Source organism: Fundulus heteroclitus, chromosome 13 (assembly GCF_011125445.2).
Source record: "Fundulus heteroclitus isolate FHET01 chromosome 13, MU-UCD_Fhet_4.1, whole genome shotgun sequence".
In the NCBI taxonomy this organism is placed as follows: domain Eukaryota; kingdom Metazoa; phylum Chordata; class Actinopteri; order Cyprinodontiformes; family Fundulidae; genus Fundulus; species Fundulus heteroclitus.
Window position 1 is genome coordinate 26188135 of NC_046373.1, and position 27188 is coordinate 26215322.

At 38.7% G+C, this 27188-nt stretch overlaps 1 protein-coding gene across 2 annotated transcripts in view; it reads left to right on the top strand.

The window, feature by feature from the left end:
• LOC105916442 (F-actin-uncapping protein LRRC16A) overlaps positions 1-27188 on the top strand; it is a 43561-nt gene that overhangs the window by 5522 nt on the left and 10851 nt on the right. Inside the window, exons 2-22 of one of the 2 annotated variants that reach the window (XM_036145504.1) lie at positions 1311-1408; positions 8057-8107; positions 17189-17248; positions 17658-17779; positions 18615-18712; positions 18818-18888; positions 19226-19299; positions 20280-20355; positions 20468-20556; positions 20789-20883; positions 22857-22943; positions 23022-23125; positions 23247-23324; positions 23977-24053; positions 24618-24722; positions 25679-25748; positions 25869-25950; positions 26035-26134; positions 26233-26287; positions 26402-26574; positions 27081-27149. In XM_036145504.1, the coding sequence (XP_036001397.1) occupies positions 1311-1408; positions 8057-8107; positions 17189-17248; positions 17658-17779; positions 18615-18712; positions 18818-18888; positions 19226-19299; positions 20280-20355; positions 20468-20556; positions 20789-20883; positions 22857-22943; positions 23022-23125; positions 23247-23324; positions 23977-24053; positions 24618-24722; positions 25679-25748; positions 25869-25950; positions 26035-26134; positions 26233-26287; positions 26402-26574; positions 27081-27149 (1834 nt within the window). Of the gene's footprint in view, positions 1-1310; positions 1409-8056; positions 8108-17188; positions 17249-17657; positions 17780-18610; positions 18713-18817; positions 18889-19225; positions 19300-20279; positions 20356-20467; positions 20557-20788; positions 20884-22856; positions 22944-23021; positions 23126-23246; positions 23325-23976; positions 24054-24617; positions 24723-25678; positions 25749-25868; positions 25951-26034; positions 26135-26232; positions 26288-26401; positions 26575-27080; positions 27150-27188 lie in introns of those variants that run through there. The other variant, XM_036145505.1, reaches the window with a different exon arrangement.

The window sequence follows — 27188 nt, forward strand, 5'->3', positions numbered from 1 at the left end:
TGGAATCCTGCTAACATCAATAACATAGTCAAATTAATCTATATATAAACACCAATTGACCACAGTGCTTCATAATTTATCAAAAAACAAACAAAAAATTGAGTAAAAGAACAACAAAAATACAATTAAACAAGGATAAAAATACTGATTTATTATATTCCCTAGCAAAAAAAAAATTTATTGCTCAAAGTTGAAATTTACAGTTCAAACCTCAAAGAACACCCGGAATTGGTATCGGTCACGAAAAGCCTGATCGCGAATGTCTATTAAGACATAAACACTCACTTGTGAGGTTTCTTGTTCGATAATTTTATTACAAAATTTTCGAAATCATACATGGAAAAGTTTATTACTTCAGTTGCGTTGTGATGCTTAAAAAAAGCAGCCTGTGGGTACAAGACACGCCCAAGCTTTAAAGCTGTCACTACTGTGCTTGATGTTAAGCATTAAGCGATCGGGCTCTTATTCCTCAAATGTGTTAAGTATATTGTCGTCAAACATCACCGGAATGCTCTCTTGTGAAAGAAAGGTTATTATCTGTATTTATATGATTTCAGTCAAGTATGGTGCACTTTTGTTGCTCTCTTTCTGTTCCGTTTCCCCACTATGGCAACCTCTTGCCTCTGGACCTGCTTTGTGTCTCAGCACACCACCTGATATGTCCAAAAGAAACCTTTAATATTACTTATTGTTTTAAAAAAATAGACGGTATCTAGACAATCATTTGAGGACTAAAGCAGGCAGCAGATGTAAAACTGATTAACGAATGAGATCAGAAAAAGTTCCCTCTCTGAGAACGGAGCTGGAAAGTTGAGGAAACAAACACCCCAGCAATTGGCTCGTAAAATCCTGACTTAGTTGCCGTACCATTTTAAAAGCTGACAGACGCACGCCCTGCCTTTAAAACTATTCTGTGAGGAACAGACTCACAAACCTTCACCCACATGCAGATTCGTCGCACTGCAGCTGAGAGCTACGTTTTATCCAAAAATGTTCTGAAAAGATCCATCCAAAAATATGCGGCATGTACATGTTAATTCAAACTTAAGCTGCTGGTCATAATAAATGTGACCATAAAGTAATTTTAAAAAATTAAACCAGTTCCACTTTAAATATCACCATTAGCCTAAAACGAGCTATTTAGGCTCAGCCATGTTGGGTACACCTTAGCCAACAGCCAGAGCTTCAGGCTGTGACACCTAAACCCCACCACCAGCACCCACTGTGTAATTAGCTGTAATGCGACCCTCCTCCGGCTGTCATTGTGTTAATTATGCTTTCCTCTCCCTGTCTCTGCCCATGTGCCGTAGAGAGCGTGCGGGAGGCGGTGGGCCGCAGGGTGAAGCTGACCCTGAGGCGCAAAATCCAGCTGGAGGTTAAAGGTGACAAGGTGGAGAACAGAGTGCTGGTAAGTGAGAGCTGCTCGGGTTTCTATTAGAAGCGTCGTGTGATTGATGTGAATGCACACCACGTTGGAGCGTCACATGTTCAGCCTGTCAAGGCGTTATCTTAAAGGCTTGTGAAATGTTCTGACTGGGAAGATGTGGTTTCTGTTAACCAAAAGGAGCTGATCCATTTTTGCTTGTTAGAGCATGTTGCTGCATGACCAGGTGCAGTTAATTAAAAAAAAATAAAAGCTCAGGCTGGATGTCTGTTTAAAGAGCAGATAACAAACAGTTTGGATTTCTAGGTAAAGATAACTGGATACTATCTCCTCCATGATTTAATTAAACATGTTTTATATTCGAAAGAATTGGCACAGATCAGTGTAGGGAAATGCTAAAAAAGGATACACTGCACATTTCAGTTACTCTGCTGTTTTCAAACTGTGCTTTAAGGTATATCTGATTCTGAAACTACAAAAGGCGACTGGATGTGTATTCAAAAACAGCACTGGCGAGTTCTGTAAAGTTAATGGAAAGCAGGAGCGGGTTTTTCTGGTGTTTGGCCAGATGTTTGAATTAACATAGAGAAGGACAGTAAAAAAAGGTTAAATAAAAAACAGTACAGGTTATCAGGGAGGATCACATAGTTGTCAAGACTTTACAAGACAGGAACTAAACAAGCTTTAAGAATTTGTTTTTTTGGTTACAAAACTTTGGACGTTCTGTAGGGCATTCTGCTTCTTACTTAGTCGACAGTTGTTTTTTTTATTACACAATTGTTGTATTTATGTATTTTTTCATTACCTATTGAATTTCGATTTCAGGATAACAAATCTGTGCCGGTTAAGGCATATTGTATTGACTTTTTATTTGAAAGCTGAAATCACATTGACAGCGGGTGAAAACCCGATGCCACCATGACTTTGTAGTGACAGTGTTTGATGCATAGAAGAACAAAGACAATAGCTCAGACTCTGACTGGTTAATGATTCTGGTGTTTGGATATGATTTTAGATCCCTACGTAGTACTAAACTATTTCACAGTTTCTTAAACAATATTCGAAGCATTTGATCATCACTTTTTAAAATATAAAATGCTTGGAATGGTGAAACCTGAACTAGACATTTATATACCGAACAAAGGATCTTCTGTCATTTCTGTGAGGAGGGCCTTCTACCTGCGACGGCACACTACACTTCCAAGTTCTACGCAGCCGCTCGCACTTCCTGTTTTCCACTATTGCTCAAATCTTAGAGGGATGTATCATGCTTTGAAATTTACTTGGACTTAAAAGTGCTTAGTCGCCTTAGTTGAAGCATACCTCTCAGCTGTTTAAGGCGATTGTTGTGGTCCGAGACTCCATGATGTGTCAGTCTTGGTTCACAGGTTTAATCCCTAGCTGTCCGCTTTTGAATCTGCACAAAAAAGCTTGGCTTGCTAAGCTGCTGAAGGTATGACTCAGATTTTTTTTCACAGAGAGCAAGCAGAGACAAATCAGCACCTTATCAGTGGGCAAACCACCGGAGCTTACCAGCTGCATTGTTGCGCACTTGGGCCACAGACTCGCCTTGCTCATCAGAGTTTGTCAAAAAGAAACAGGATGCAGGAGGCTGGTAATTGTTCATGCTAAAGAGGGTTCCATTTGTTTATGTTTAAAAGTCATAGCAGTCTTACTGAAACATAAAAAGAGGCCGTCTCTCTGATTAAGACTTCCTTTGCTTTGCTTAAAGGAGCAGTGTCCAGAATCTCTGTGCCAGCTTCAGATCATACACACACAACAGTTTGCCCACAGACATTTCTGCAGTTACTGTGGAAATCTTCCGAACTCCTAATGTAGATATTAGATCCATGTTTTGTGCAGAACAGCACGTGCAGTGATGCGAGTGTTCAAGCACAACACTTATCTGACTTCACAAGGTTGGATAGTTGCAGATTCTAGGAACTGTTAAAGCACGGCGAGCAGGGCAGAGTCACACGGCGGAGGAGTGTGGGTACGACTTTGGCAGGGTGTCTGGTTTCATGTAACTGCAGGCATATTAGTTAATTTCTTTAAACATATATTTCAGAAAACTTCAAAAGGAAAACATATGTTAAATGCACAATTTAAGTTCAGCTAAATTTCATAGCTTTAACACTTTTGTCATTGAGTCCACATACCAAAGCTTTACCGCTCCTGTCAGGACTTGACTAGAGCAGCCCACTCAAAGCCTCGGGGTGTTGGGACACACACTCATGCTACATTCCACAGCTGTAGCTCCTAGTATTAAAAAATGTAGTAATGCATTCAGATGAAGCAAATCACTCATAATTATACGTTACAAGTCAAAATCTATAATGTGTACTTTTATAAATCAAACTTAAGGGAAGAGTTTTTCCTATACGACAAATTTGTGTTAGACAAATCACTGGGTGAAGACAAAAAAAGCAGTGTTAGATTTCAATAAGAGAAATGAAAACCACTGCCGCTGAGTTTTTCTACCTAAATGCTGGTCTTGGAAAAAAATGCAGCTACAAGCTCAGTCATGATCACATTTTGCTCCGCCGTGGCAACATGGCTCAGCAGCATCAGAACATGTGCTCCCTCTCAAAAGGGATTTACCACCATTCAAATACAAGCCTCCTGCAATGTATAAAATGTCAGTATATTGACTGTGGGTCAGAAGGTTGTGGGTTCAATTCCATCTTCTCCTTGTACATGTTGAAGTGCAAGGCACCTAACCCCAAGTTGCCAAACAATCTGTGTATTGATGTGTGAGCTTCAGAGTGTTTGGGTGAATGTGGCTATAATATGAAGTTCTTTGAGTGGTCGGTCTGACTAGAAAAGCGTTATATAAATTCAGTTCATTTACCAGGTGTATTTTAACTTTTATTCTGTTCACCTGACCTGGGTAATAAAATTCAATTAATTTAATGGAAAGTTGAGTGGAAGGAAAAAATGGTGTAAAAATGTGCAAAAGCACTAGGAATGACTGCATCTTTGAGAGGCGTGTGAAGCAAATGCATATGACGTGGACTGCAGTTAGAGTTTACGCTTCAAGAGCCGCCACACACAGACGTATCCAAGAGATGAGCTACACTTTTGACTGTATCATTTTCTTAGTGTCATGTCACTCCTGAACCACAGAGAATGTAAAATTAATTTGAAAAGACAAAGGAATGGACTATTGCTCAGTGGTCCAAGTTCTTTTTTTAAATAAAAGTTAATTTTACATTCCATTTGAAAACCAAGGTCCTAGAGGTTTGAGGCTGGTGGAAAGGAGAAGTCAGTTTTCCACATTCGGTGGTGAATTGGCTATTTTATCTGTGGGTGTTGGTCCACTGTACCTTGTCAAGTCCAAAGTCAGAACAGCTATCCAGGGCACTTTTAGGGTACTTCAAGTATATCTCTGCCAACAAGCTGTATAGATATGCTGATTTCATTTGACATTTTAAAAATAAAACCCAATAGTAATGTTTCTCTAAAACTGGTGTATAGATCAAACACAACCTGATGAGAGAGACGGCACTGCATAATTTTATGCTAAGTACTGTTTTTTTTTCTACTTCCAACTAAGGAGAAGAGTTGTAAGACAGGGGCTGTTTCTTAAAAATAAATAAAAACATCTAGGCCTGGCTAAAATATCCCAAAACGTTGTGGGAGAATGCATTATGGTCTGATGAAACCATACTTGAACTTTGGGATGGAATTGCAAAATGAGAGTTTGGCACTAAAACAGCACAGCTCATCACAAATAGGACACCATGCCAACAGCAAACACATTTTAGCGCCCGCATAATGTTCTGAGGTTACTTTGAGAAGAAACTGGGTATTTGTCCAGGTGGATGGAATGGTGAACATTTCCAAATACTCCCTTGACCTTCAGGTGTCTGCTGGAACGTAGCCAAAGTCCAGAACAAAATGTGACAGACAATCTGAGGGCTGTGGGCAAGAGACATCCTACCCACTCATGGATTTAGAGAACCAGGGCTTGGCAGAGCCCTAGTAGTATTCTGCAAGATAGCTACAAAAGCAAAGTGAATGCTGAAGCTGGGTTAACTGGTGTCTCCACAAAATATCAGTTTAAAGGTGGTTACAGCTTTGCAACCTGGGTATTTTAACATTTCTATGTATTTAATGTTTTAGTTACACTATACACGTTAAATGTTCAGTTAAAGGTGGATTTTTTTTGCGATTTATTATGGTCCTATTTTTTTACTTCACATAAATTTCCCAGGGACGCATATTTTTTTAGATTAGCTCTACCATGACTGAGCATGTATATACGAAGTATTTTAAGCCTGCCAAGACGTTTTATTTATAATTGTGAATGATTGAATAGCTTGAATGTTTAATCTTTAAGTCCAAGGTGGGGTGCCCCAGCTGGGTTGGGGGTCAGTCTATGCCTCAAGTAGAGTTTAAGTATATTAGTGTCTTGTTCACGAGTGATGGAAGAATCGAGCGAGATGAACACACAGATCAGGGCTTCGTCTGCAGTAATACAGCACTCCTTCTGTCATTTGTGGTGAAGACCGAGCTGAGCCCAAAGATCAGTCCATGTTCCAACCCTCACCTAGTTTCCCTCATCCAAACTCCAAAGCAATAAAAGCTCTTCTGTTTGTTGTTTTGAATCATCCACCACGCCCTTACTCTCAGCTTTTAGATAATTTCTTGGAATTCTTATCTGATTTTGTGACACTGACAAGGTTATTATAGTGAGGGATTTTAACATTTATGTTGATACTGAATGTGATAACCTTAATGTAGTATTTAGCACTATTCTAGATTAAATTGGTTTTGTTCAAAATGTGCATAAACCAATGCACTCTTGCCTTCATACTTTGGACCTTATGCTGGCATATGGCATTGATCGCAAATAATGAACAGTATATCCTCACAACCCTGTCCTATGTGACAATTTTTTTAATAGTCTTTGATTTCAATTTTACTGAGTTCTCCACCCCAAAAATGTTTTCATTATAGTAGATCTTTATCAGATAATGCTGTCCCCCTTTTAATTTCCTCAGTATCACAGAAATGCCCAGCAGATGGCAACAGTGTTGTTTCTTCCCCTTCACAAATTGACGCTTTTGTTGATGGTGTCACTTCCTCATTACACTTTGCATCAGACAACGTAGCTCCCTTGAAAAACAAGGTGATTATTCACAGGAAGCTGTCTCCCTGGTTTAATTTAGAGCTGCGTTCTTTGATGCACAACATTAGGAAATTGGAGAGAAAATGGTGCTCTACACATCTAGAGGAATCACAAGCAAGTATGTGGAAGCCTTTAGAAATAGGGTGAGAAGCTTTGTTATTCAGGGTGGAGCTCAAACTACAGCTGCTGTTCCTTCGTATTGAAACGAGTCAGTTGAGGTGGTTTGGACATCTAGTCTTGATGCCCCCTGGGGGCGTCCTCTCATATCCCAATGAGAGGAGGCCCCAGGGAAGACCCATAACTTGCTGTAGGCTCTATATATCCTGTCAAACCTGGGAATGCCTTGAGAATATTGCTGGGGAAAGGGATGTCTGGGGTTCCCTCCTAAACCCGTTTCCTCTGAGACCCAATCTCAGACAAGCGCAAGACGAGTGGATGGAATGAGGGATGGGTAAACAGTGAAATTAGTTTAATAAAGAAAATAAGAGGTTTATACATGTTTTTAAAACACGTTCTATAGACACTTGGCCATTTTAATTTTACAGTCATTGGCAGTTGTTTTAAATGTTAGGCTTTCTTTCTTTAACGAAACAGACTCCAGACATTGATCGCTGTGAATCTGCCAGCGTGAATTCCTTGGCCTTCCAGCTCCGTACACAACTCTCCTCTCATCTGCAAAACACCTGAACCCAGATATTTCCAGACTTCGCAAACCAAAACCAGTTGTTCTGAATGCCATCTTGTCTGTTAATGTTGTTCCACCCTTCAGGCAGACCACTATCACAGCCTGTTGTCTGAAACTCTTCCAGTCGAGGGAGAGTTTATTATCCTGGTCTTAGCAGATGTGACCTGAAGAAACCTCACTCAGCTATACAATGGTTTGCTGTAGAGACCACAGCTGGCTTAGCCTTCTGTCAACCCTCATTTTCCTCATCATTGCAACATTACAAACACCATTATAGAGAAAATGTTAAAAGGACTATTAACTTGTGCCATTCAAAAACAATTCTACAAATATATCAAACACTTTGGGTAAAAATAAGTTGCTAATTTTGTCAGCATGAAACACCTTAGCATTTGCTGAGTGGGTAGCCACAATGTGCACTCACTCTGTGGTTAAACACGCAGTTTCAGATAATATATATTATTATCACACTCCGTTAAAAAACCCTCCTGACACGCTACAACGCTTTGCAGCTCTCTGGCAGGGGAGAAATGCTAACGTGTTGGTATGTAACCTGAGGACGGAATTACCTGGCTTGTTCTGGGCTGAAATTTAGCAGATTTGTTTTCTACTCTTTATTTCAGATAATACTTTTTACACTTTTACACTGACCTAGGCACTTTGTAATCCGGTAATGTATAAGAATATTAGAAAAGTTGTGAATGTGCATCATGCCATGATATTATCAAGAGAAAAATAATATGAAGGACAACATGAAACGATAACATTTTCAAATATTTATTTTAACTTAATTTCTTGGTAAACCACAATTTTTCCCTCTTTGAACATGTCTCATGTCTGTTTCCTTCTGCAGGCATTGGCGTCACATCGAGCCTATCTGCTGACAGCACGGGTGCCTTCTAAGGTTAGTTGAGTTGCAAATTGATTCGAGAACTTAATTGTAATTGATTCCCATAGTTTCATTTAGGATAAATATAGGTTTTATATAGGATTAGATTAGATCATTTTGAAGGGTTTTTTTTTGTTACTTTACTGCATGAATTGATATGTTCGTCATTGTCTTGTGTTAACATGAGGAACAACATTAATCAGTGTTAAATGTGGTATCTGAGAAACATCAACAAAGGGGCAAAAAAAGCAGCTGGTAAAATTGCACGATGACAATTTATGTGTAACATTGAAATTATTTATTTAAAATTTTAAGAAATAGTCTTTGTTTAGCTGTGTTGTTCTTTACCCAGCTGTACTGTGCTTTTTATATATTTAGTTCAATACTAAAGACACTAAATAATGTTATGTGACCTGGCCTCTTTTCTAGCTGTGGTGCATTCAATGACCTGAAAAAAATAATTTGCTTTTTGAGTTTCTGTTTCCCTGATTCTGATCACAGGCCGATTTTTCTGTGCAGAGTAAAACAAATATACATGGGGCTACCTTAAACTAAGACTTAGACTTAGACTTGGATAACTTTATTTGTCATTTTGTATGCACAGAGTGCGTACAGAACGAAATTTCGTTGCATACAGCTTTGTAAATTGCAGTAAAAGTTAGATTACAGTTTTAGGTGCAGCAGAGATTTAAAAGTAAACATAGATTTAAAATACACTATAAAAAACAATTGAAATGTAAACAATGCAGGAGAAGGTCACAGTATACAAACTATTGAATGGGCAGAATTGGGTTGTGCAAGGGCATTTGTGCAAGGATGCTTTTAAGGACTAAGAGTTCGGTAGCATTTATAATGCTAGATGGAGATGCAATGATGCAAAGTGTGCAAATATCCAAATGTTGTGCAGAGTTTATGGGCCGCTCAACAGCAGTTCAACAGCAGTTCAACAGTCTGATGGCAGCAGGGAAAAAGCTTCTGCAGAACCTGGTGGACCTGCAACTAAATGTCTATATTCATATTTTAAAATAATTATTTCCAAGATTTTAGCTTTATGTGTGTACAATAACGTCTGGGCAACAGCAAGGGGAAACAGCGTAGCTGCTTTAACTCTGTAGCTGCTCAAAATGTGATAGTTCCTTATACTTAAATAAAAAAATACTACATTTCAAGTTCCACAGTGTGTAGCACACTGACCTACATTAATGCCTAATTCTTACTCTGCTTTTCTGATCTCTGTTTATCAGAATGTTTCTAAAGTAGCCCAATCTTTTTTCCCTTTCACTGTTTCACTGTTCTCTCATGTTCTGTCTCTTTGTCTCTGTTGCCAGATGAGAACAGGTCCCACCATATGGGGATATTTGATAGTCTTACCCACCGTGCAGCTGTGAGAACACAGCCTGTGGGAAAGGAAAACAGTGACAGGAAGAAAAGTTCAAACTCAAAGGCCAGAGCTTATAAACAGAGAAAAAGAAAAATATATGTAAAATTACTTTTCTATGGACAGTATTTTTTCTTTTTCATGTAAAAGACATGACCTATAATCACATTTTAAATAGAAGAGAAAACTTAAAATAAGATAAAATACACGTGTTTTAAAGTCTCGAACTCCAAACCTTTCTATATAGAAGCCTTATCTTGTGAACTTCTCTGTTTTGGACTTGATAAACAGCTTTAGAAATTACAAGTCATCACATAGTTGATTTATTATCAGAGAAGTCAAGCCAAAGCTTAACCTTGTTCCCCAATTTGATGCTGTTGCCTTTTTCTCAGCCTCTATTTTGTTTGCTACTGGTACCCTTCCAGTTTTTTTTCACAGGGAAGGTTATTACAGATGAGCATGTGACCCAAGCCAGACAATTTTATAAATAGTGGGGAAAGTCTGATGCAGAATGAAACTGGGCTTTAAATCTAAACTCAGGAAGGATGTGAGCTGGTTGGGATTGGATTCAGGATGTGTCATTTTCAAGGAAAAAACAGTCATGAGGTTTTAATGATTATGAAGTATCATGGGATGATGGTCCTTTTATTTTTATTCTGAAAGAGGTGTTGTTACAGTGGCTTGCCTTCATTGTAGCTAGAATACATATCTAAGAGTAGAACAGTTGAACACAAATGATGCTTTTAGCATGTTTGCAACAGAGAGATAAGGTTTTAGCACCTAGAGCTGAAGAAAATTCATGACTGACCAGCAAACATACAGTGTTCCCAATAATTATTGTTAACTCCTGCAGAAAACGTGTACGAGAACCCAAATATATATATCAAGAATTTAGAAAAGTCTAATCTTAGAATACATTAGCCTGGAGAAGAAACAACAAGTTATTGTTTTTAATAAAACCACTGGTAATAAAATGATTTGTAACCTTTACAGCTCTTGCAAAATTAATGTAGCTGAAGCTTGTTATGTTGTTGGTTGCGATTTTCCTCCCTGCTGTCATTCTCATGCTTGCTTCCACGCCTTTTTGTGACCTTTAGCATCGTAGACACTGTGATCTTTGTCAGGTGCAGACATCCACTGCAGTAAGACTTCATCCGACAGGCTGAAGATCTTATTGGCATGCAAAATGTGCATTCATAAAAACTTTTGGTATATTAGCCTTAAACTGTTTGAAATTGCATACCAAACCATCCCCTACAGTGTTAAATATTGAGCATGCTGAGATTGCAATGAAAATACTCCTGTGATTTATTGTGCAGCCGTAATGCCATCCAAATAAGGTAGGTGTGTGTTAATCTTCCTGTTCTTAGATGGATACACAGAAAGAGCTGGCTGCCTAAACCTGCCCATTTCTCCTATCATGTTCTTGTTTTGATCATAATGTAGGTGTCACAACCTTTACCCAACGACTTATCACAGACTTTAATACATGACGGATGTAGATGGTGCAACACCACTTATTGATTTGTGAAACAGTTGAGTGTATAAAAATAAATCTATTTTGAAACTGGTTATTGAAGTGAATCATATCAGAAATCAGCTAACCGGCTAGTCTGTTTGGCAAATTTTGTGCTATATTAATCGACCGTACATGTTTTTCTTTCATCAGTGTTAGGATCCTTCTTGCTAAACATAGCTTGAGGTCAGGAAGAGTGCGTGATTATGTTTTGGTTAGGTAATCATTAGCAGAAACATGTAAGCACTTGCATAGTGTTAAACTGAGCTGTCTTCATGTCTTCAAAGCCAGCTCTGACCCTTTGTTGAATGGAAGGGGGACTTCTAGGCGTACTCTTTGTGGTGTCTGGCACTTTGGGATCAGATCCTTTGGTCTTGAGGTTTGCAGGGTGGAGTCTGTGTGGATTGAGCTTGTTCTTGGCACATCATGTGGATGCTCGGTCAGATTAGAGCACACACAGTTCTAAAGTCCTTACATGGCTCCCTGTATCTAAGTGACTTTAAAATACTTCTGTTAGTCTATAAATCGCTCAATAGCTTAGCACCTAAATACATCACAGACTTATTATCAGTGTATCAACCCTCCAGACCACTCAGGTCTTCTGTGTTAAGTCTATTCTGCAGAACCAGAACCAGACATGGAGAAGCAGCATTTAGTTTTTATGCTCCACTTATCTGGAACAAACTTCCTGAAGACTGTAAAAATGCTGAAACCCTGAGTTGCTTTAAATCAAGGTTAAATATCTATTGTTTAGAGTTGCGTTTGAAAGTTAGATGATTTTTCTGGAAATGTAGGTAAGAAAGGCCCAAGTTCCTTTATGAATAGTTGTGCATACACAAAGCCATCTTTTCTACTCTTCTGCTCTCAGGGGGATCTTCTCTTATTTTGTTCTTCTGAGGCCTTCCTTTTCTTCTCATAAACTTATAAGACAGTTTGCCTTATACATTTTCAAGGTATACGGTGAGAACAGTGGAGCTACAATAAATGGCTGAAACCGAAGCTCACTGGATACATAAACACCAGAAGTGTTCAAGTCAGCACTTTGAATCTTCTCTTATGTAGCACTGAAAAGTGCTACATAAATAAACTTGCCTTGCCTTGCATGTGCAGCAAGAGAAAACTAGCAGAGCTCATGATACGGTGGTGGTTACCCTGGCCCACTACACCGTTAATGTTGAATTTTGTTTTAGATCTTGACCTGCTGCTACTTTTCCGCTGCAGTGTGCTTTCCTTTTTATGTTTTGCTCACGTCCAGCACTTTACGTTGTCTTGTGACTGAGATGTGCGATACAAATAAACTTGCCTTGCCTATCCATCTTCCAATGATCTCTGATCAAATATCACCACAGCATCATGGTGCCACCACTATGCTTAGTTGTGTGGATGATGCATTCAGGGTGGCGTGCGCTGTTGGTGTTTTATGCCACACATGTAGACTTAAAAGGTCTGTTTTCACTTAATCTGACCAGAGACCTGTTTCTACCTGTTTTCTGTGTCTGCATGGCTTGCAGTGTTGTAGTCAAGTCACTATGCCTCGAGTCCGAGTCCAGGTTCGAGTCACCAGTGTTCAAGTCCGAGTCAAGTCCAAGTCATTAAAAAAAAATCCGAGTCGAGTCCGAGTCGAGTCCACTACTCATCCGAGTCAAGTCCGAGTCGAGTCACTATTGATCCAAGTTCGTTGTAGGAACATGCCGTGACATGTGATGTATGACATGAAGCAGTAACATTCCATTGCACTAATAACTCTTTCGCTGTAGTTACCCCTGGTTTTACTCGGTAAAACTACTGCTTTTTCCAAGTCTAAGACGTCTCCTAACCATGGTTTTTAAACATTGTTGTTATGGAACGTGCAACAGCGACTCGAGGTACGCTGACAGGCCGCATATGAAGGATGTTAAAGCCGCAAGCGGCGTCGATCGGCCCTCGCAGCCAAGCACACTCCGGCCTATTGGCCACCGCCGCGGCTCTGGCCGGCGGGCGGGGTTCACGCACCGCAGATGCTGTCACGCATTTTCTCCGCCCGTCCACCGGGCGATTCCCACAAACGCGTTCGGCAGCTTTCCCCCATGACTCACAACAGATCTGGTGCAGATCGGTCGTTGCAGCGAGGAGATACAGCCGTTGGATAATGATAATGCATTTGGTCACCGGACCGGACTAAATTGTTCGGCGGGCCGGAAAATTTATACCGATTCCTGGACGGTGACTACAAACAGAAAAAAAACGGCTGATGACACCATGAACGCCGAGCAGGAGAAAAACATCGACTTACCTTTCTATCAACTCGGCCCGTATTCCAGTCTTTCTGAGACCTCGACACTCAATCCATCGTTTGAGCTGAACGTTGTTATGTTGTTCCATAGTTCTACCAGTAAAATGGGCGCCTGGACATCCTCTTGTGAAAGTTTAACAGCTGAAAAGTCGGTCCTATCGTTGTATCTGTTGCACGTGTAATGGCTGGTTGCTACGTGCGCTCTGACACTGTTTGCCCTTCCTTAGTGGGAAGGGGCGTTGCTCATGAGATGGTGACGTCACGTGCGCGGTACGACATTTAGATATTAAAATCATACACCAAATAATATTCTGCAGGCTTGTAGCGAATTGCACATACAACTTTTTTCAACAATGGCTTTCTTCATTCCCCCCAAAAAGGAATGAAATATTAAAAACCTCCAAGAGGTACGAACACTTGAAGGGCCCTGTTTCTCGGACACAATCACAGGTGGCAACATGGATAAGGCTTCATATGCAAAATTCTTACTTTGTACTTATCCTGAGTAGCTGTTATTTTGACTTCCCCATTGTTTTTTCTACATGCTTCACCAAATGTAGATCAGATTGACTCCTGTCTATTTCTGCCAAGGCCTTTACCACTCATGAGTGGATTGCCACGTAAAAAAAAAAACTCTAAAAATGTTGGGTGATAAACCAGTTAAGGAATACAGCTGAAAAACATCAGCATGTGTAAATAACCTCTAACCATAATGTGCAAATCAAAGATGTCCAGCTCTGCCAGCTGACCCCTGATCTGTTGTTCCAGAGTGGGTCAGTAGTTTTTCTAACTTTGTGTGTATACGTGTGTGTGTGTGTGTGTGTGTGTGTGTGTGTGTGTGTGTGTGTGTGTGTGTGTGTGTGTGTGTGTGTGTGTGTGTGTGTGTGTGTGAGTGAATGAAAACAGAGAGTGGCTTGTTCCTGAGTGTGGACTGTCCCAGCAGAGGGAGAGAGGGAAAAAAAGGACAATGGAGGAATTTAACAGCTGGCAAACAGAGCAGAGTAGAGGGCACTGCCTCTGTGCCCCTTTCTGTTTCATTCTCACACTCATGTTGTCGTCCATTTCTCTGGTATTCTCTTCCAGTGCCACTCTATAATAGATGTTGTGCCTTACTATCTATCAGATTTTCTAAGAAATCTGGTGTTTCACTTCCTTTTTCCTCCACCTCTTTCCTTCATTACACTTGCTCTCTGTTGGCAGGAAAACTGCACATTGCTGCTCGAATTCAAAGGAAAATTAAATGGCGTGTCTGACTTTTCCCCAGACATCTGCAGATTGTTTGTAGCTTTATTTTGCTTGGAAGATTGTTTTTTTTTTTTTTTTTTTTTTTTTTTTTAGCTCTGTTCTTTTTTTTCCACATTAGTAAGTACGCTTCCTTTAGGTTTCTGTTCCTATTTGAGACCGTGAGAATATGAATTACACAGTCAGACACACAGGCGCTTCTGTTCTGCACAGAGAAGCCCTTAGGAAAGTCAAGTGTGAAGTTTATGGGCTTAGTTTACTGGTTGTAAAGCTCAAAATGAACTCTTTTTAGAATATTAAGGCTTACTGAAACATGACGCCTTCTTCTGAAACGAGACTGGAGTTTTGCCAATTATGTTAAGATTGTTTTGCGAGATTTACCACTTTTCTCCCGATAAACTAAACACACTGAATAGCTCATAGCCGCCAGGGTTGAAACGTGTTTACAGCAGCCTCCGTTCCCCTTGGCCTCAGGCTTTTTGCACCAGATGTTGCTGCACTTCAGCCATAAGTGGCTGAGCGAGGTCCAGCAGTGATAGTGCCTGGCTTGTGGTCTCCACTCCAACTGGTATGAGAGGTGTTGGCTGAGCAAGAGAAGTTCATCCCCACCGAACTGTAAGAACTGTTATCATAGAGCTGCCTTTGTGCCCAGCGGCATTGTTGTATTAAATCAGGAAATGGCCTGCCCCAGCTTGTTGCCATAAACTCGGAAATGAAATACTATCTTAAAGGTCATAATTTAGCACGTATAAAAAAAAAAAAAAGATCTTCAGAGTGCCAACATTTGTTAAAGGTGTATTTCATAGCTATTGTTTGATAGATATTGTAGATGATTAGCGTCCAAACGGATCCACTTTTAGGATTATATTCTTAAATATAACTTCAGGCTCAATTTGAATAATGCGCCTCAGATCAACCTTCTTTGCACTTTTTTTTTTCTTCCTATGACTGTCTAACCAACACTTCCTAAAGTGAATAGGTGACTCAGGAGCAAAGGAACAAATAAGATGGATGGATTTATGTTCCTGTGTTATTGTGGGACACAGTGTTCTCCTTAATTTGACTCATTAATGGCAGCTCTGAATATTGCATTTGTTTGTGACGCATGTGTAGTCGGACACCTGCAACAGTCCCAGTGTTTTTAAGTTAAGTTAGTTGTATGTCACATTTTTGGGATTTTTTTTTCTGAGACTTGAGACAAAAAAAAATTAAAAAATTTAGCATTAAGTTAAATGTTCTAATAAAGTCAAATTCTCTTTATTAATTAGTAATAATTTATATATATATATATATATATATATAGATATATATATATATATATATATATATATATATATATATATATATATATATATATCTATATATATATATATATATATATATATATAGTAATTTAATGAAATAATTATAAAAGAACACAAATTCAATAAGAACCACATCACTAACATCAGTTAACTGAAAATGTTAAATTTACCAAAATAATACAAAAGTCAGGCTACTTCAAGCAGCATCAAGATCTCATGATTTGAAGACCTGTAGGAAACCATGCAGCCTTAGCAAGAACAGATGCTCCTCCATCCTCTAAATGTATTTTTGAAGGACTAAAATGGTCAAGGAGATCAATATTATGGGATGAACTTGACATGCTTGCTGATACATTTCATAGGCTTCAACTTCTGTATTGCAACTCGTTAATGTAGAGTCGACAAGAAATGGCTGCTTTTAACATGTTGTAAACATACACGAGACTAAACAGAAACAGTGACACTACCACTGATATAGTATGTAGTAAGTGTCCATCTCTCCCATAAAGGAGATCACTGGTTTCCAAGTTCTTCCAAAATCCTCCAGCCTGTCATTAAGGGTGTAACGCATCCTCTCCAAACACAGAGCAACAGTGTTGCAAACCAGGCCTTAAAAGTTAGTGCATCCTTCTGAGGCCATGGGACAGAAGATGTTGCTGTACATCCTCCAGGGTATCAGGTTGTCCCTGCAACTTAGGACACAGAACATATCTACATAATAATAAATAATAATTCTGCATTCACTCGGCTACACTTTTTACATAGTGGTGACGGATCTGGGAAGGTTTTATGTAACTTTACCTTTGAGTAATGTAACCAGTGTCCGAAATTAACTTCCTGATTTACCGGCCTAGTTGGCAGGTAGATGTAAGAATAAACCGGCCAAGCATATTTTTTACCGGCCAAAATCTTAATTCTGACTGACTCCTGCTAAACATCTCCACATAATTCCACTACGTAATTAGCCTGAGCTAAATGCTAGTTGCTAGCAAACGGACATGACGTAGTTGCTGTAGTTCTCGCGTCACATGTGCGAGTGTTTATGCGAGCTGACAGCAGAGGAACATGAAGCATCCACCCAAATGATGACTGTAAAACATGACTTATTTGGTGCAAACATTTACTCACCATGTGGCAGCTAGCCCTCTGAAATTTACCCGCATTTAGAGTCTGGCGAGTGTTAATTTCGGACCCTTAACCAATGCAAATTTTTGAACTGGGTCAGACGGTGTCTTTCATTAAAGGGAACACACATTAACATGCGGTATATCAAACCTTTTCCCCACATTGCATCTTTTCTTCCCCATCTTCATTTCCCTTCCCAATCTGTCTTTACACTACCTGTATGATCAATTCCTAATCTGTGCTTTCTTATTTTTCTCAGGTTGAGCAATCTTTCAACTACTTGGACATTCAGGGAATAAGCAGCAACAAGCCCACTCAGGTAAAAATACAGAAGACAGTTTTACCAGAGTGGTTTATGATTTAAATCATATTTATGCGATGGATAAAAGCCCTATTGTTATACATTGTGCCATATTTTATGCAATAACACAACAGTTGTGAAAATATGTTGTAGGAAATGATCTCACCCTTTAACATGGTAGCCTTAGAAGTAACAAGCTTAGTGCACACAGAAATACACATATTTCAGCAAATGAAATGTTAAAAGTGCACACAAATATTTTCCATAAATTTTCTTCTGCCAAGATTAAGCCAACGACCAATACCCTGTATCTGATTACCATATATGTATGTCACCATAAATGTTTTTTTAATTTACCTCTTTACACAATGATAGGGAGATGAAATAACCGTGTGTCATGTTTCTTTGTGTGTGGCGCCCCCTGCAGCTGGTTTTAGAGCATGAGCGCGGGCCCTGGAGCCTCCGGCTGGGCTCGGTGGAGGAGGTGGATGACGTGATCGCTCAGATCGGCAGCTGTATTCAGAGGATCTGTCCTGCCAGCTCACCTGTGTAGGTACCACCGTGGAGCACATCTCAGAGTTGGATAGGATTACCATTGCATATACATATAAAGGCATATAAAGTGTATTGGTGCCTTTAGCAGTTTAAAATCATATCTGTTCGTTGTCTACCAAAACAGTATTCAATTACCACTGATTAAAAAAATCATAAAAAACAATTATAATAATAATAATACATTTTATTTAAAAGGTGCCTTTCTGGACACTCAAGGTCACCATTCAAAAGGATAAAAAACAGAATGTCAGAAACAAAATCAAAACAAAAAAAACATTTAAAAAATAATGATTATATTGTATTTAGCGGAATTAGAAAATGCCAGAATACATCAGTATGTTTTATGTTAAATGAAAAGTATAAACATGCAAAATAAATGTAAAATACTTTAAAATGTGAAGCTTTGTGTAAGGATATGTTCTCGTCTACCTTTATTTTAAAGCAGGATATTTAAACACTGAGGTGTTGACATTTGGTTTGTTTTATTTTAACAGTAATTTAATAGTTATATTTGGGAAATTACTTTGCACAAACTAAGCAACCTGAATTCTTCTGGATTTTAAGAATAAAGTAGATGTAGAAATGTATTCTACATAGTAATGTGTAGAAATGTAGCATAATGTTGAGGGATAGATTGGTAATTTAAAAAATGAATCCGGAGCTGGGGTCTGGTTGGTCTTCATGTTTTAATCTGTTAAAACAAGTGTCGTTTTAGATCATGCATCTAAATTTAAGCTCAGTTGGATTTTTTTTTTTAATGTTTTTTGGTAATTGTTTTCTTTATTTGCCCCATTTCCTCTTCCTCCCCATGTATCTCTCTGTAAGGAAGGAAGTTGATGAGGAAGTTGAATTTGAAGCCTCCTGAGAGGTTAACGGGTCTCCAGGCCGTCTGGAACGAGCAGAGCTCAGCTGATTTAGGACCCTGTGGTAACTAAATGAAATAAAAAAACAATAACAAATAAATGAAAAGAGCAGAATAATAGAAATGACATCAGTACAGGCAGATTTTAATAAATGTTTTGGATCTTTCAGGTGGCTTTTCTCATCAGTACTGGTGTGTGTGTGACAGCTTGGGTCTACCATACAGAGAGGAGGTCCAGTGGGTCCGTACAGAGAAATTGCCTTTTCCTTTAACATTTTTACTTAGATTTTTCTTTTCTAGACAATTTAGCTTTAATATGTGACTCTGTATTTCCATTTTTTGTTCTACATATTTTTTCTGTGCTTTTTTTTTTACCTCCCTTCATGTTTTATAGCTATGAAATGTTTCCCCTTTCCCCCTCTTTTCAAACTGTAACAGCAACTCAAGCAGATTCTTCAGACATCTGCTGAAACTGCTTCTTCTTGCTATTATTTCCCTTTCTATTGTCACTATCTCTACCTTTTATGCTGATGTTGGTTTACTCTTATCGTCTCACCTACTGATGTTATACTTTGCAGGATGTTGACACCATCTATTTAAGTCAGGACACTAGAGAACTGAACCTGCAGGACTTTGTTCATCTGGAGAACAGGTTTGCAACAATACTCAGCTCTCTTCAGACCATATTGATATTTATATTTAAACTCCTCCCGGAGTGATCGAATCTGATCACTCAGGGTTAGATATTTAAATTTTATGGCAGGAAGCATCATATATTGTATGAGAATAGGCATCATCTGACTCTGAAATGTCTGATAAATTCCAACTTTTCATTTGAGTACATTTATCAAACAGGGGGGAAACAAATAATTGGCACACTTTTTTCCCACCAATTGTTGTATTTTGCAAAACCCCTCTGTACCAATAGGGCTGTTCTGGATCTTCTATTGTAACGTTTCCCCAGTTTGGAGATTAAAGAGCAATATATTTTTAAATATTCCTATTTACACGACCCCAGTAGATCATCCAGAGTGCTGGTTCTGCTCTTACGCACTCCTACTTTCAGCTCACACCACAGTATGAGGCTTGAGACGGGGATTGAGAACGGTTTGGTTTTGTGACACGCAAACTATTTCTGAGTTGAGAGACTCGATCAGTTTAAAAACAAAGTATAACTTTGTCAATAACTGTTCAACTGGCGATTTCATTCATTGGTACCAGTTATTTTTTAACATGGGTTTTGTTTTGTTCTGAAATCAACTTATTGAATCAAATCTAGAGTTATTTACCATTAAATGTATGTTTATTCAGTTTCTTTTCATTTAAACTGAAATCTGCCAGATGTGAAGTCATGTCAGGCGATTCCTTCAGTATAATACAAAACAGATTTTATTCAGACAGCTAAACTGATGCAGAAATGAGTCGTCTAGATGCCCATCCGTTTTGACTGCATTCACAACTATACTCAGCTGTTTTTTTTTGTCAGATTTGGGGAAACCTGGTTTATATCTGCTTTTTTCAAAGCTTTTCTAGTTTCTCTGGAAATTAGTTATTCCATAACTATCTAACATGCGTAACTTAACATTTGATAACACTTGATTCTATGTGAACTGTTTTATGTCTCTCCTGTAGGGATCTTGTGGCCATAATTGCTGTTCTGGAATACAACCAGTGGTTTACCAAGCTATCAACCAAAGACTACAAACTGGTAAAATGCTGAAGCTCAGCTTTAGTTACAGTTGGAGCAAAACATTCTTATTTTCTTGTTTAAATAAAAGATACTGTCTTCCCTCACAGTGTTTTGTGTTTCTGTCTTCCAGTCTACAGATGTGTGTGACCAGATTTTCCGAGTTGTGGCCCGATCCAGTCGCCTAGAAGAACTGGTTCTGGACAATGCTGGACTCAAAAGGTCTGACGAATATTGTCTACAAATAAGTTACATTTGACGCAAGATGACTGTCAAACAAACAAACAAAAAAGACAAATAAGGCTGTTTTACATGGAGATTCTGACTTTATTATATCTCACTGTCCGAGCTTCTCAGTTAGTTGAATCCTTTCAGTTTATCAGCTCAAAGCTATTTATGCTGTTGAGGCATAAAGCTGATCCTGACATCCTGTTTCTGCTTTGCTCTTCCGCAGTGATTTTGCACAGAAACTGGCAGGCGCTCTGTCACACAACCCGTCCTGCACGCTGCACACACTCAGTCTGAGCAACAACTCCCTGGAGGACAAAGGTTACACCCACCCACACAAAGACACACACCTCAAACAATGTCTCTGCTGTTTATACAGGGCAGGGCATTTATGTCGAGGTTATCTATTCGTCTTTAAGATTTAAATGAACACCTAGAGGAGAGACACTTCCTAAACGACTCATTATGATTCAAACAGCCTGGATGTTACTGTGAAATCGAGCTGACTCACCTCCAGGACACAGCGCTCAGCAACTTGGACCTCCATGTTTCCTAAATGTTCAGACAACTTCCAGAGATCTTTTTTTATTATTATTATTTAACACACACTGGCCTCTTTATTAGCTACTCTGGTTCAATTGCTTTTTAACAAAAATAAATAGCCACAACTCAATCTGTTAAGGTTATAAACTTGGTGAGGACAACTTTCTAAGGGTTCAATGGAGCAGAATTACCGTATTCTTCGGACTATAAGGTGCACTTGAAATCCTTACATTTTCTCAAAAATTGATGGTGCGCCTTATATATGATTAGAGTTGTGCTTACTGACTGACTTTATGTGGTACAATGCGCTCAGAAATCTGTTAAAATTTGTAAGTACGACTTTGGTAAGCAACAAAGCATTACGGTACACTGTGTCACTGCCTGATCAGACCCCTGAGCTGTCTACAAGACTGCCTGACTGTAATGTCGAAACTACAAGTGCATTCATGTAAAGACCCCCACATTCTCGGGCGTAGTTCACTCCGCGGAGGTCCGCGTGTGACAGGTGGGATCCTGCTGGAAAAGAAACGGCTCTAGCTGCTCAGCCAGCTAATCAAACATTTTACTATCCGTTCCACCACTTCGTCCCACTGGCAGAAAGTGTGAGAATTGTAGGAATTTGCTGCAAGAAATGTAGGCTACAGTACGCTCGACTATGAAGGGTAAACCGTCCGCCAAGCTCATAGTAGGTGCACAGTACGCCCGAGTATGTTGGAGTCTTTTGGCAGAAAAAAATATGAAAAGAAAAATCCTTAAAAGAATGATGCATTTCTTTGACCTTATTGGAAAGAGTCCTACTCGTGTTCGCCCAAACCCCTCAACCGTTTTACAAACACACATTTAAGTGTTTTCTCTACTAGCATCATGTTGTTCTCTGTGAATAGAAGCATCAGTGACTTGCGGGTGAGAAAAATAAGTAAATTCTGGAGTAACTTAAAAGTGAGCCGGGCGTGTCATAGTTCAGTGGAGCAGATGGACAAAGTAGCACGGACGGTTTTATAACACCTTAATCCCCAGATTATTGTTGTGTCGACAAAATGCTTACGGCGAAAGTTGAATCAGAGGGGCTGCAGCAAAAGCTCAACACATTTGGTGCCAATAGTTTCACATTCTTGTCGAACGTTTGACAGGATTTTATTCTACGCTCCTCAATCACTGGTTGAAAATTAGATTTTGTCATAATTAGTGTCCTGTTAAAAACAAAGAACCAAGCCTCTTTCATCAGAATCTTTCTTCATTAATAGTGAGTGTTCCCACTTTCACCACTTTCTTACTCCAGATTAGGGATGCAGTTGACTACTCAGTGCAATAAGCTGGGCTTTCTTAGATGCAGAATATTTATCATCGAGCATTGTATGATGAGCCAAATGTGACTGTATTGTATTTTATTCAAATCAATCAAATTGGACTAAGGGTCACCAAATGTGAATCTCTCTATATGACTGAACTTAATTGGTGTTGGCTTGATTCATTTGATCAGATATTTCTGTATAATTTGATAGGAATCGGACCCATTTTGTCTTAAGTGTCTTGAGGGCATGTAAACAAATTGAACTGACACACAATGTTACAGTTTATTAAACTAAAAAGCAAAATTGAAGGACTTTCTGAAAGATTAAGCACCTCTAAAAAACTCAGAAATGAAAAACCTTTGAACTTAAAAGGGAGCTTACTGTCTGACAACCTTCTGAGGCTCATGCTCCACTTTCTAAATGCAACCAATCCAGTTTCTGAATCTTTGTTTCTTTCAGGTGTTTATGCTCTGAGTGTTCAGCTAGCCAAACTGCCCATGGGGCTAAACCACCTGAACCTCTCAAAGACCTCCATGTCTCCTAAAGGTGAGCGCTCAGAAAACGAAAAAGTGGTTAATTGTGCTTGTCTTTTGTGTTAAACAAAAAAATGTTTCTCTATTGCAGGTGTGAACAGCCTCTGTCAGGCCCTGTGTGCCAATCCTGTCATCGCCTCCACCCTCACACATTTGGACCTGTCCGGGAACTCCCTCAGAGGAGACGACCTGCAGGTATGCAAAACCCTTCCCTCTTTAGATCTTCTCCATCTTCTAGAAATGTTTTAGACTATGGAGTTTTGCACGAATACTTCCCCATCTTCTCTTTGAATGGGGTTTATTATTGTCTTTGCAGAATTTGCACAGTTTCCTGAGTCACCCAAACTGTCTCAAAACTCTGGATCTGTCAAACAGTGACTGTTCCCTGGAGCTGGTAAAAACTACTCATGAGACAACCTAAGAATAAAAACAAGCTGTTCTTGTTTCTGTTGGGTTTTTATTGCTGTATCATATGTTGACTAACACACATATATATATATATATATATATATATATATATATATATATATATATATATATATATATATATATATATTAGTCCAACATATGATACAGCAATAAAAACCCAACAGAAACAAGAACAGCTTGTTTCTGTTGGGAGAATGTCAAAGAGAATGTCAAAGAGAATGTCACAGGAATTTATCATTTCCATTTTGGTTGAAGCAAACAAGCCATTATACATAAATACAACAAATGTATAAATATATGGACATATGCTAATAAATTATCACTGTTTCTTTTATTTGATATTGTCTTATTAATTGTATATTTAAAAAAAAAAGTACCATATAATGCATTGTAATGTACCTCTATAAATTAGTTTTCACTTTATTCAAGACACAAATACATTATTTGCTTTATGTATATATATATAAAGTGCGTGTGTGTGTGTGTATATATATGTATATATATATATATATATATATATATATATATATATATATATATATATATATATATAAATTCAAATTCAGCCTAAGTTGCTTTATTTTGCAATATTTTTTGTATTTTCTTTTTATTTCCAGGTGTGTACATCTCTATGCAAAGGATCTTTGAAGCATCTTGCTGTCCTTAACATGTCAAAAACAGTCTTCTCTCACAGGTCAGTCAGACGTTATTGAGAGTAATGACGGAGCTATCGTTTGATCGCATTACAGATAGTTTGGTGCAGCCCTTCCCAGGTTTTGAATCCAGACCCAACTGGGGATCATAAAACAGTAAAAGTGGAATTTTCATCTGTAGTAATCAGACTAGGCTTGGCTACAACAGATAATAGTCTATCTATGCAATATTATTTAAGAGACATAAGCTCATGGTCCATGAACAAACAAAAAACAAATATCTGTCACTAATTGATGTTGATGTTCTTATTTAACTTGGTTATTTGCATTTTTTTGTGTATATCAGCTTGTATTCACTAGAGTCACGGGTCTCTGTTGCAAACTGTAAGATGAAGAGTTTGGTAACCTCTGGTTTTAACTATAAAGGCAGACATAGTTATAAAATAGGCTGTCTACACTAGCAGACTCTTGGTTGTCCACGATAGAAAGTATTTATTATTCAACAAATAATGCTTTCCAATTACTATACATTGCATATATTCAGAATTTGTTGTATATTAACTTTCTTTTGCTGTAAAAAACATTATTTTTCATCACCTCTACAGGAAGTGTAAAGAAATCCCTCCGTCCTTTAAGCAGTTTTTCAGCAGCGCTCAGGCTCTGACTTCTGTCAGCCTCTCAGGAACCAGGCTGCCACTGGAGGCTCTGAAGTAAGAACTGCTAGAAGTGGTTATAACTGTATTTAAAATCCAGCTTTAGCGGCTAAGATTGTGTGCTCAAACATTTGACTTTGGTTTCAAGCGCTCCCAGCCTACAGACACCAATTATAACTATATAAATCTTAGATAAAATACAAAAATAAGCATTAAAGGAACATTACATGTATGTGGATGTGCAGATATTTATTTAATGTAAAGAATGAAAGGGGGAAAAGGAAGGCTGTGATGAATATGCTTATTTTGTTTCAGCAGTATAGCTGGGAATGGCTAAAGAGTCAGCTACATTAAAGCAATAAATTGGACACTTTGAGTGTCCTTACGTTTATGTTTTACTTCGATAATGAGATGAAGGTTTTGACAAGATTCATAGTTAGAAAATAATTATCTTTAACCATGACTAAGCAATGTCGTGCTTTGTTACTAGACAAAATATTTCGATATCATCTTAGTTAAAACAACCGCCAAATTTTGGATGGCTTTTCCCATTTTCTCGTCTTCTTCCTCACTTCTGCTTATTAAGGTGACAAAAATTAATTGAAGTGGATTTTAGTCCAAGTTGTTCAGTTGTATGAATCTAAAATATGTTAGACCTTTTTGTTCAGTTGCTCACATTCAATTCAGGAACTACTTTGTTTGTAAGATTTAAAGTTACATGATGTAGTCCCGGGTCAAAAGAGGAACTTGGTTAAAGATCTGCAATCTGAGTAAAAGTAATGCTCTAAAACAACAAAAACTGAATTAGTACCTTTTTTCCTACTTAAAAGATCTAATTTTTAAATTTCACTTTAATAAGTGCAGATTTTAAAAATGATAAAGGTGTTTCTTACAGTAATAATTTATAACATTGATCCTAAACAAGGAAGTTGTCATTATTTTGTGTGAAGTATCAATGATCTGTGTACATTTTTGTACTTTAAACTGCCGTCTCTCATTTGTTTCGTCTGTAGGTCGTTGTTGTTGGGCCTTGGTTGCAACCCAAACCTCAGCGATGTCTCTCTGGATCTCAGCAGCTGTGAGGTAAGTCCACCACAGATCTCAACACTCCACACCAGCATGTTTTTTTTTAAATACTTTAACACCGAGCAAATTCACAGAGCTGAAGAAGCGTTACAAAATACAGAATTCATTTTCTTCCAGCTTCGTTCAGGGGGCTCGCAGATTTTGGAGGGTTGCATCGCAGAGATCCCCAACATTTCCAGTCTGGATATTTCAGACAACAGTGAGGACACTTCAGCTTCGGCTCCCACATTTTTGGATTTGTGCTCGTTCAGGTCTGAGCTCATGCTTCTGTGTTCCTGCTCAGGTTTGGACATGGATCTCACCACCCTTCTTGTGTGGCTGGCCAAGAACCGCTCCATCAGACACCTATCGTTGGGCAAAAACTTCAACAATATCAAATCTAAGTTGGTTACGGCCAAACAAATGTAGTTTTATACCAGCCCAGCAATGGCTATTCACTATTTGAACCCTAGATCATTCTTCTCTTATGCTGTTACTGCAGAAATGTTGCTCAGGTCCTGGATAACCTGGTTCACATGATTCAAGAAGAAGAGACAGTGAGTAGTAGATCCTCATTTTTCTCTCATGCTGACAAATGCATATGATTGAAATCATTTCCATGCTGTCTATAGTTATTTATTTCTCTAAATTCCTTCCTTTTTTTTTGATAGCCTTTGACTTCACTGTCCCTCGCTGATTCCAAGCTGAAGGGCGACCTCTCCATCATCCTTAATGCTCTCGGGAGCAACTCCTCCTTGATCAAGCTGGACATCAGTGGAAACTCCATGGGAGACATGGGAGCCAAGATACTGGCCAAAGCCCTGCAGATCAACACCAAGCTGAGGTACGTAGGGATCCTAATCCTTTTTGCTAAACATATTGTATTGGGAAAATCACGTTTTAAGGGAAATCTTTAAAATATACGTGGTATATAATGAGCATATGTGTCTGGAGAAAAAGGTAAATTGTTTAAGTTTACCGAGAGAAGAAGGATAATTTTTTTTTTTTTTTTTAAATAGACTTCAACAATCACTTAGCTGAATTGGAGAAAGCGAGTGAAGCCAGACTGAGATGGTTTGTACAAGTATAGAGGAGGGATAGTGAGTATATTGGTTGAAGGATGCTGAGGTTAGAACTGTGTGGCAGGAGGTCTAGAGGAAGACCAAAGAGGAGATTTATGGATGGAGATAAAGAGGACATGAAGGTTGTTGTTGTGAGAGAAGTGGATGGAGAAGAAAGGGTTAGATGGAGACAAATGGCTTGCTGTGGCGACCCCTGAAAAGGAAAAGCCTAAAGAAGAAGACAGTTGCATGAGTTACCATTCAGTCTGCTTTTTTTGTCTCTCCTCAGGACCTTAATGTGGGACAGAAACAACGTCAGCCCCCAGGGTTTACAGGATGTAGCTGCAGCTTTGGAGAAGTAAGCATAAAATTGTTGCATTGAGAGGTTTCAGAGTGT